This window comes from Triticum aestivum, chromosome 2A (genome assembly GCF_018294505.1).
Source record: "Triticum aestivum cultivar Chinese Spring chromosome 2A, IWGSC CS RefSeq v2.1, whole genome shotgun sequence".
Lineage (NCBI taxonomy): Eukaryota > Viridiplantae > Streptophyta > Magnoliopsida > Poales > Poaceae > Triticum > Triticum aestivum.
This window is the reverse complement of record NC_057797.1, coordinates 178,685,762-178,696,971: the sequence shown is the minus strand read 5'-3', so window position 1 is coordinate 178,696,971 and position 11,210 is coordinate 178,685,762. Positions and strand designations below refer to the sequence as shown.

At 48.6% G+C, this 11,210-nt stretch overlaps 1 protein-coding gene across 1 annotated transcript; it reads right to left on the bottom strand.

The window, feature by feature from the left end:
* Positions 1 to 1,907: 1,907 nt before the first annotated feature.
* Positions 1,908 to 2,660, bottom strand: LOC123191616 (cytochrome P450 72A397-like; the record flags this gene model as incomplete). Its single annotated transcript, XM_044604282.1, has 2 exons — positions 1,908 to 2,334; positions 2,422 to 2,660. Coding segments are annotated over 2 exons (666 nt in total), but the record flags the coding sequence as incomplete, so codon positions are not given.
* Between the last annotated feature and the right edge of the window lie 8,550 nt (positions 2,661 to 11,210).

Here is an 11,210-nt window from a genome sequence, read left to right as displayed (position 1 = left end):
TAAGTTTCCTAGCCATGGATATGTGTTGTCATTTGATGAATGGGATCACATCATTAGAGAATGATGTGATGGAATAGACCCATCCATTAGCTTAGCACTATGATCGTTTAGTTTATTGCTATTGCTTTCTTCATGACTTATACATGTTCCTATGACTATGAGATTATGCAACTCCCGAATACCGGAGGAACACTAAATGTGCTATCAAACGTCACAACATAACTGGGTGATTATAAAGATGCTCTATAGGTGTCTCCGATGGTGTTTGCTGAGTTGGCATAGATCGAGATTAGGATTTGTCACTCCGATTGTCAGAGAGGTATCTCTGGGCCCTCTCGGTAATGCACATCACTATAAGCCTTGCAAGCAATGTGACTAATGAGTTAGTTGCGAGATGATGCATTACGGAACGAGTAAAGAGACTTGCCGGTGACAAGATTGTACTAGGTATGATGATACCAACGATCGAATCTCGGGCAAGTAACATACCGATGGCAATGGGAACAACATATGTTGTTGTGCGGTTTGACCGATAAAGATCTTCATAGAATATGTAGGAACCAATAAGAGCATCCAGGTTCCGCTATTGGTTATTGACCGGAGATGTGTCTCGGTCATGTCTACATAGTTCTCGAACCCGTAGGGTCCACACGCTTAACGTTCGATGACGATATGTATTATGAGTTATGTGATTTGATGCACCGAAGGTTGTTCGGAGTGCCAGATGAGATCACGGACATGACGAGGAGTCTCGAAATGGTCAATACATAAAGATTCATATATTGGAAGGCTACATTTGGACACCTGAATGGTTCAGGTCGTTTCAGATAGTTTCGGAGTACCGGGGGTTACCGGACCCCCCCGGGAAGCTATTGGGCCTCATGGGCCTAATGGTGGAAGAGAGGAGGCAGGCCAAGGTGTGGCGCGCACCCCCTAGCCCAAACCGAATTGGACTAGGTCTAGGGGGCCGCCCCCCTTTCCTTCTCTCCTTCCTTCTTCTCCTAGTAGGACTAGGAAAGGGGGGAAGCTACTCCTACTAGGAGTAGGACCCCCCCTTGGGCGCGCCCCTTGTGGATGGCCCTCCTCCTCCCCTCCTTTATATACGAGGGAGGGGGTACTCCATAGACACACAAGTTGATCTTTTAGCCCTGTACTGTGCTCCCTTCCACAGTTACACACCTCGGTCATATCGTTGTAGTGCTTAGGCGAAGCCCTGCGTCGGTAACTTCATCATCACCGTCAACATGCCATCGTCCAGACGGAACTCTCCCTCGGCCTCAGCTGGATCAAGAGTTCGAGGGACGTCATCGAGCTGAGTGTGTGCTGATCGCGGAGGTGCCATGTGTTCGATACTTGGATCGGTTAAATCGTGAAGATGTTCAACTACATCAACCGCATTACTGAACGCTTCCGCTTTCGGTCTACGAGGGTATGTAGACACACTATCGCCTCTCGTTTCTATGCATCTCCTAGATAGATCTTGCGAGATTGTAGGTAATTTTTTTGAAATACTATGTTCCCGAGGACGGCGGCAGAGTGCGAGTATTATTTTTTCAATATAAGATGTGATGTGCTTAGTTACCACACACATTGGGTTCGAAATATCAGCCCTGGCGTTGGGACCACACACGCGCAACAGTCAAACAAGTTGCACGGCAGAGAGCTCCAAGCACGGAGTTTTGATGGGCTAGGACCATATATGTGCATGGTATCAAGGATATAGTGTATATGTGGAGGACGGAGTGGGTGGTGATACCAAACGACAACCACCAACTCGGCTTTAATTGTAAAGGCACAAAAAATGGTTCACGTGAAGTTTGAATCCCATTGGTATTTTAATGCATTATTATATTTTTAGGCACATGACAGCAAATAGTGCACAACATGTAGATTGTCGTGGGTGATGATCAAATTGCCCTAATCTTGATTTGTGCACCATGCATTGGACGCATCAGCCTGATGTTATCTACCGCATGAGTGTATGATGGTGCGAGCTCAAACTCAAAGCATTGAAGGATCGTGCAAAACGCCATCTTAGCCTCAAGAAGGGCGAACTGTTGGGCAATGCAGATACGTGGCCCCCAACTGAACGGTAGGAATGCACTAGGATTCTTGGATGCCTGGGAGATCCCATTGGTGAACCTCTCCAGCTTGAACTCATGTACACCCCTTCCCCATATATCTGGGTCATGGTTCATTAACAACAGGGGAAGCTCAATGAGAACACCAGCGGGGTATGTGATGCCTCCAATCTTTATCTCCTTGTACGTTTTACGGAAGAATGCGGCAGCAGGCGAGTACAACCGGAGTACCTCATAAAGAATCAAGGTCACCCGCAAATATAGTAGATTGTAAGATTCATATATCCAATTTTATATCCTATTGTAACAATGGAATCAAGTAAACAAATCACCAGTCACTGTTTTGAGTCGGTTAACGCCTTCATACTCAAGTTTTTCTTTTCCAAATAAGCTAATAACCTCCTCCCTTGCATGGTCTTGCCACTCTGGATACATACTTAGTACGATCATTCTCCATGTGAGCAGTACTGATGTTGTTTCTGTCCCTGCAAGATAGAACAACTTGCATTCCTCCACGACCTCTTTAATGGTCATTCCTGAGATGGATTGGCCATTGTCGGGAAACGCAGTAATTTCAATAAAATTCCTACGCACATGCAAGATCATGGTGATGCATAGCAACGAGAGGGGAGAGTGTCGTCCACGTACCCCCATAGACCATAAGCGGAAGCGTTATGACAACGCGGTTGATGTAGTTGTACGTCTTCACAATCGACCGATCCTAGTACCGAATGTACGACACCTCCGCGATCTGCACACGTTCAGCTCGGTGACGTCCCACGAACTCACGATCAAGTAGAGCTTTGAGGGAGAGTTCCGTCAACAGAACAGCGTGATGACGGTGTTGATGAAGTTACCGATGCAGGGCTTCGCCTAAGCACCGCTACGATATGACCGAGGTGGATTATGGTGGAAGGGGGCACCGCACACGGCTAAAATATCAATGATCAACTTGTGTGTCTATGGGGGTGCCCCTCCCCCGTATATAAAGGAGTGGAGGAGGGGAGAGGCCGGCCTTCCTAGCCGCGCCCCAAGGGGAGTCCTACTCCCACCAGGAGTAGGACTCCAACCCTTCCAAGAGTAGGAGTAGGAGAGAGGGAAGGAGGAGAGAGGGGGAAGGAAAGGGGGGGCACCTCCCCCCTCCTTGTCCAATTCGTACTAGAGGGAGAGGGGGTGCGCGGCCTACCCTGGCCGCCCCTCCTCTTCTCCACTAAGGCCCAATAGGCCCATTACACTCCCCCGGGGGTTCCGGTAACCCCCCGATACTCCGGTTTTTTTTCGAACTTGCCTGGAACCCTTCCGAAGTCCAAACATAGTCATCCAATATATCGATCTTTATGTCTCGACCATTTCGAGACTCCTCGTCATGTCCGTGATCGTATCCGGGACTCCGAACTACCTTTAGTACATCAAAACACATAAACTCATATTACCAATTGTCACCGAATGTTAAGCGTGCGGACCCTACGGGTTCGAGAACTATGTAGACATGACCGAGACTCGTCTCCGGTCAATAACCAATAGGGGAACCTGGATGCTCATATTGGCTCCTACATATTCTACAAAGATCTTTATCGGTCAAACCGCATAACGGTGTACGTTGTTCCCTTTGTCATCGGTATGTTACTTGCCCGAGATTCGATCATCGGTATCTCAATACCTAGTTCAATCTTGTTACCGGCAAGTATCTTTATTCGTTCTATAATGCATCATCCCGCAACTAACTCATTAGTTACATTTGCTTGCAAGGCTTATAGTGATGTGCATTACCGAGAGGGCCCAGAGATACCTCTCCGACAATCGGAGTGACAAATCCTAATCTCGATCTATGCCAACTCAACAAGTACCATCGGAGACACCAATAGAGCACCTTTATAATCACCCAGTTACGTTGTGACGTTTGTGTAACGCCCCGAGACCGATGTGCCAGGTGTCGTCTAGTTATTCGCTGCTGTTGCCATGTCATTGCTTGCGTGTCATGCATTGAATATCATGTCATCATGTGCATTTCATTTGCATACATGTTCGTCCCATGCATCCGAGCATTTTCTCCGCCGTTTGTTTGCATTCCAGCGCTCCGTTCTCCTCCGGTGGTCTTTTCTACCTTCTTTTCGTGTGCGGGTGTTAAACATTTCCGGATTGGACCGATACTTGCCAAGCGGCCTTGGTTTACTACCGGTAGACCGCCTGCCAAGTTTCGTATATTTTGGACTTCGTTTGATGCTCCAACGGTTAACCGAGGGACCGAGAAGGCCTCGTGTGTGTTGCAGCCCAACACCCTTCCAAAGTGGCCTAAAACCCACCTAAACCTGTTCCATCATCTCGGTCGTTCGATCACGATCGCGTGGCCGAAAACCGCACCTCATTTGGACTCTCCTAGCTCCCTCTACCTATATATATGTGGCCATCCCCGATATTTTCGCGGATGAACCCTAGCCCCGCTCCTCTCGCATCGCCGGACATGTCCATCCGGTCGCTGGACATGTCCGCGCCGCCGCCACGTCGCCCGGCCAATCGCATCGCGCCACGTCGCCCCGCTGCTGCTCTCCTCCAACCCCTGCGCGCCACGTGCCCGTCACCCCACCTCCTCTCTCTCCCCCGCGCCGCTGCGGCCCTACGGGCCCACGGCCGGCCCGCCCGGCCCGACCGCGCCCCGCGCCTGGGCGTTCCCGCGCCGCCGCCCGAGTGTTGCGCGCTGCCGCCTTTCACCGGAGAACGCCGCCGTGCGCCTCCTCCTGGCACCGCGAGCCGCCACGGCTCATCGCCGGACTCGTCGGCGCGCCCGCCTCGCCCCGCCTCGGAGGACCCCACCACCGCGCATGCACGCCGCCGGCCGCCGGCTCCGGCCACCTACACCGCCTCCTCCGCCTTGCCTCGACCGGCGCCGCCCCAAGCTCAAATTCCGGTCATCTCCATCGTCTCCGGCGAGTTCCCGTGGATCGGGACCAGATCCACCACTCCCCGAACCAAACGTCCCGTCTCATATCTGCACCGCTCCATCCCGGATCCCTCCATCCCGTGTTGACTTTCGCGGAGGTATAATTTCACTAAGTCCCAGAAATTCCCAGATTCATATGCCCTTGTTCATCATGCCATAACTCATCATCCGTAGATCCATTTTGGGCATATAGCATATCAAAATGTTCACGTCAGAGAGTACATCATTTCATCTCATTGCATCATTTTCATTTGAGTTCATCTTGATGCCTGAAATGCTGTTAGAAGAGTGCTATTTGAGATAATTGTCAGATCTGTTGCTCCATTTAGTTATTTGTCATTTTTGCCATGATTATTGTGTGCATGATATGCCCATGAGCTCTACATGTGTTTTGTTATATGTTTTGCCATCTATCCAGAGGTGCAACCCATATATTTTTGCGATGTGTGTGGTGACTAGCACAAGCTTGCAAAGTGAGGCACTTGGTAATGCTGATTTCAGGGACTTAGCATTTCCACTAAGTCCTTGATCTGTTTATTTCATGATGCCATATGTTCATGTTGTTTCCTAGTGATCCGTGCCTCTTTTGAGGATGATCAGTAAGGATGATTTGTTAATCTTGTAGTGCTCTATCCATCCATGTCTTTGTTTGCAATTATGGAGCACCCCAGCTTGAGTCAATCGAGCTCTATTTTTGTCATTTCGTGAATCTGGGCAGATTGTCTACTTGTTAGCGATTTTGCCGAGGATGTTGTAGTTGATCCGTGCATGCCATGTTGTTGTGCTTGCCATGTCTAGCTTGTATAATGTGTATTCTTGATGGGTGTATGCTTAGATTGCCATGACTTGCTCTGTAGTGAGTGCATCGAGCTCGTAAACATGCCTACTTGATATCTGTTTCAACATGCTCCAGTTTTCACGAAGTCTGTGATCTGATTATGTTTTTGCCATGTTCACATGCTTGCAAAGGTATTTTCTGATCCCTTTTGGCTCAAGGTCACTAAGGGACTTTTGTTAAGCTCTTTGAGTAGCTCCATGCCATGCCTTGCTTTGACATGTTCAGGTCCTGTAGCATATAGTTTTCTTGCTCCAAAGTGTGTTATCTGATCTGAAATTCCAGGCTTGTGTTAATTTCACTAAGTCTGAAATCTGTTTAACAAATATATTTTTGCCATGCTTGTTTGAACCTGTGAATGGATGAATTGGCCGTAGCTCAGTGCTAGTCTTTTGTTAAGCTTCTTGAGTGGATCCCTACCATGTATTTTGTTGTCATGTTTGAGTGCTGTAGCATGTTCATCTTGTTGCATTTAGATGGCTACTTGTTGTAAATCGCAGAACGTGGTCATATTTGAATCGCTTGCCATTTCCAAACCGTAACTCCGATTCCGGCGATCTTTATATCGATTTCAACTGAAATCACCTCACCTTTCCAGTGGCACTCTTGTATTTCCAAGTTGAGGCAAGGTTCATGCATTCCTTGTCCAATCATGCATATGCATCGCATCCCGCATCCCGCATATCATATCATGTTCATGTGTGGTTTGTTTACTATGTTGTGTGCTTCTTTTCCAGTGTTTGCTTCTTTGGGTTGGTTCCATTAACGTCACGTTGTGAGGACCCATTCGTCTATGTTCCGTTTGTCTTCTTCATGGACTCGTTCTTCTTCCTTGCGGGATTTCAGGCAAGATGATCATACCCTCGAAATCACTTCTATCTTTGCTTGCTAGATGCTCGCTCTTTTGCTATGCCTATGCTGCGATACCTACCACTTGCTTATCATGCCACCCATATTGTTGAACCAAGCCTCTAACCCACCTTGTCCTAGCAAACCGGTTATTGGCTATGTTACCGCTTTGCTCAGCCCCTCTTATAGCGTTGTTAGTTGCAGGTGAAGATTGAAGTTTTGTTCCTTGTTGGAACATGGAGATGTTATTCCTGGTTGGAACATGTTTACTTGTTGGGATATCACAATATATCTTATTTAATTAATGCATCTATATACTTGGTAAAGGGTGGAAGGCTCGGCCTTATGCCTGGTGTTTTGTTCCACTCTGGCCGCCCTAGTTTTCGTCATATCGGTGTTATGTTCCCGGATTTTGTGTTCCTTACGCGGTTGCGTAATAATGGGAACCCCTTGACAGTTCGCCTTGAGTAAAGCTCTTCCAGCAATGCCAAACATTGGTTTTACCATTCGCCACCTAGCCTTTTATTTTCCCTTGGGAGTCACGCTCCTGAGGGCCATCATTATTTTAACCCCCCCCCCCCGGGCCAGTGCTCCTTTGAGTGTTGGTCCAACTGAGCGATGTCCGGGGCTACCAGGGGCAACTCTGGGCTGGCCTACCCGATGTCTGGCTCATCTGAGTGTGCCCTGAGAACGAGATATGTGCAGCTCCTATCGGGATTTGTCGGCACATTCGGGCGGTGTTGCTGGTTTAGTTTTACCCTGTCGAAATGTCTTGTAGAACAGGATACCGAGTCTGATCGGAATGTCTCGGGAGGAGGTCTATTCCTTCATTGACCGTGAGAGCTTGTGATGGGCTAAGTTGGGACACCCTTGCAGGGATTTGAACTTTCAAAAGCCGTGCCCGCGGTTATGGGCAGATGGGAATTTGTTAATGTCCGGTTGTAGAAAACCTGAAGTTGACCTTAATTAAAATACATCAACCGCGTGTGTAACGGTGATGGTCTCTTTCCGGCGGAGTCCGAGAAGTGAACATGGTGTTGGAGTTATGCTTGATGTAGGTTGTTCTAGGATCACTTCTTGATCATACTTTTACCGACCGTGCTTTGCCTTCTCTTCTTGCTCTCATTTGCGTATGTTAGCCACCATATATGCTAGTCGCTCGCTGCAGCTCCACCTCATACCTTTTACCTTACCCATAAGCTTAAATAGTCTTGATCGCGAGGGTGTGAGATTGCTGAGTCCCCGTGACTCACAGATACTTTCAAAACCAGCTTGCAGGTGCCGATGAGTCCGTGCAAATGACGCAACCAAGCTCAGGAGGAGCTCGATGAAGATCTTGTCCTTTGTGTTGTTTCGTTCTAGTTGACCAGTAGTGGAGCCCAGTTGGGGTCGATCGGGGACCATGTCGCTTTTGGGGTTCTTCTTTTATTTTGGTTCCGTAGTCGGACCTTGATTGTATTTGGATGTTGTAATGCTTTATTCATGTAATTGTGTGAAGTGGCGATTGTAAGCCAACTATGTATCTTTTCCCTTATGTATTACATGGGTTGTGTGAAGATTACCTCACTTGCGACATTGCTTTCAATGCGGTTATGCCTCTAAGTCATGCTTCGACACGTGGGAGATATAGCCGCATCGAGGGCGTTACAAGTTGGTATCAGAGCCTTCCCCGACCTTAGGAGCCCCCATTGCTTGATCGTTTTTAGCAGCCGTTGTTGATTCTAGAAAAATGTTTTGAGTCATTTAGGAATTATATATCGGAGTGTTTAGGAATTCTTTTTACTTCCCAGTCTCCTCACCGCTCTGGTAAGGCATCCTGACGTAAAGTTTTGACTCTTCTCTTCTCAAATTTCACTAAAAAAAATTTAGGATCACGCGGGTGTCACATCCCTAGTTCTGACAATGCCTAGTGCATGCATTAGAGTGTTACATCATGTTTAAATTTCATTTAAACCTGAGATGGGGATTGACTAAGCCCTAGCACCAAATGAATTCAACTAGGGTCAAAATAAAACCTTTTTCATTGAACTCAAAATGTCCTCTAAAAATGTTCAACATTTCTGGTTTGAGGTGGAAGCATCTACCAAAAATGGTTTATATTTTTGCAGGACATATTTGGTCACTGAATTAAATCATATAGTATTTTCATTTGGGCATTTAAATGCTATTAAATATTTCAAATGCTCAAATAATCATAAACTAAAATGTTTACTGTTGGTTATATTCTAAACAGTAGCCATGATTAGTTTCATGATTTTTGAAAGTGTCTGAGTATTTTTAATAAAGCCCTAAATTTACAGAATAATAGAAAACTGAGATAATTAGAAAAAGGGACATAGAGAGAGAGGATACCTGGCCACTTACCTGGCCCAGCAGAGAAGCCAGCCCACCAGGCCCATGTGCCAGTCATCCTCAACCTCGTGCCAGTGGGCACGAGGGTGTGTGGCCGCAGCGCGCCGGCACGCGTCCCGGCCACCTCCTGCTTGCCGCTTCCCCCTCGACGCCCTGGTGAAGCCACGACACCCCCCTGACCGCCCCTCTCTCTCTCTCTCTGCATCCCCTCCTCCCCTCTGCTCTCTCTCACTCGCCGAGCACAGCCGCAGCCGCGCCACCGTAACGCCGCGGCCACCGTCTCCCCCTCGACCCCTCGCTGTGCTTGCGAGCTCCGCCTCGACCCTCTCTTCCTCCCCACCGATCCACGGCCCTCCGGAAGCCCTGCATCGCCGCCCACGTCGCCGTTCCCCTCCTCGGCCACCGGAGATCGTCGCCGTCGATTTGCTGCACTCCGGCCGCCCCCGAGCCCACTAACCCTCCCTACAGCTCCGCGGTGAGCCTCCGTGCAGAACCCCTCTCTCTCCCCTCGCGTTTGCAAGCTCTAGGCCATAGCTCCGCCGCGGCCGAACTCCGGCCGCCGCTGACCTCGTCACCGCCGTCACTACAGCCGTTTGAGCTCGTCTCGGAGCGTGTCACCGCACTCAGGAAGCCACCAGGAGCCTAACGCATATCCTAACTCGCCCTCCCGTGCACCACAGCTCCAACCCCGCACTCACCAAACTCCGGCGCCGCCGCGAGCTCCGTTCCGGCGAGCCCCGGCGTCCCCGCAGCCTCCCACCTACCCCATCAGATGCGGGAGAGCCCGGGCTACGCCCCGGTGCCCTCAGCGCGCGAATCCGATGCCCCTAGCGCAAGTCCGGCGTGCTCCGCCGTGCTCTGTGGTCACCGCCGGCCAAACTCCGGCGGGCCGATGTGGCCACTTAGTTAGGGGCTAATCACCCTATGAGCCACTGCCATGTGGGCCCCTGCACCTAATTAGGATTAGTATTTTTTCTGTTTAGTTTAGTCTAATTGCAGTGGCCCCACGCGTCAGTTTTGACCGTGCTGGCGTGGCCGTTGACTGGGCCCACCCGTCAGCGGCACTAAGCAGCCCCAGTCACTGACCAGTGGACCCCACTGGTCAGGTTTGACCTGAATCTGCCCCGTTGCCTGATGACGTCAAGGTGATGTCATGCTGACGCATTAAATGATTTTCTGGATTTAAAATAAATCAGAAAATCCAGAAAATTGTATAAACTTCTAAAATTCATAGAAAATTAACCGTAACTCCAAATTAAATAATTTATATATGAAAAATTTTCAGAAAAATTCAAGGAATCCATCTGTACCATTTTCATGCATGTTAGAACAACTTATAGCTTCTGTTTAGCACAAATCAATTAAATGGCATTTGAATAATCACATATGGAGTTTAAATTTGAATCTTGTATTCAAACCAACTTCATTTAATCTGTTGCTAGTTGCATTAGCCCAAAACACATTCATTTTGCCATGTCATGATCATGCATCATATTGTGCATTGCATTGATTGTGTTCCCTTCTATGTTGCCGGTATTTGTCCCCTCTCGATAGACGTGATACCGATGATGTGATCGTTGACACTGATGAAGACTCAATGTTATCTTCAGAAGTGCCAGGCAAGCGAAACCCCCTTGTTCATTCCAATACAATCCCACTCTCCCGCTCCTGCTCTCTTTTACTGCATTAGGAAAACAACGATTCATCTGTTACTTGCTGCGGTAGCTGAACCCCCTTTATCCTTTGCATGACCTGTCATTGCCACAGTAAATAGATGAAACCCACTAGCATGAGTAGGAGTTGTTTGAGCCCTGATGTGCCTACTCATTTATGTTTGTTGTCATGCCTGCTACTGCTTAGAGTTGAGTCAGGTCTGATTCATCGGGGATGAATCAGAGGCGTGTGAACATGTCCTACTATGTGTGAGCTAAGTGTGTGAACACGATTTGGTAAAGGTAGCGGTGAGAGGCCATGTAGGAGTACATGGTGGGTTGTCTCATTGCAGCCGTCCTCAGGAACTGAGTTCTGTGTTTGTGATCCATGATTCAGCTACTACCACGCATTGGGCCTGAAACCAATGGACCCTCTGTGTTTGTGATCCATGATTCAGCTACTACCACGCATCGGCTTCTTGATCACCCTTGTCCTCTGTCCA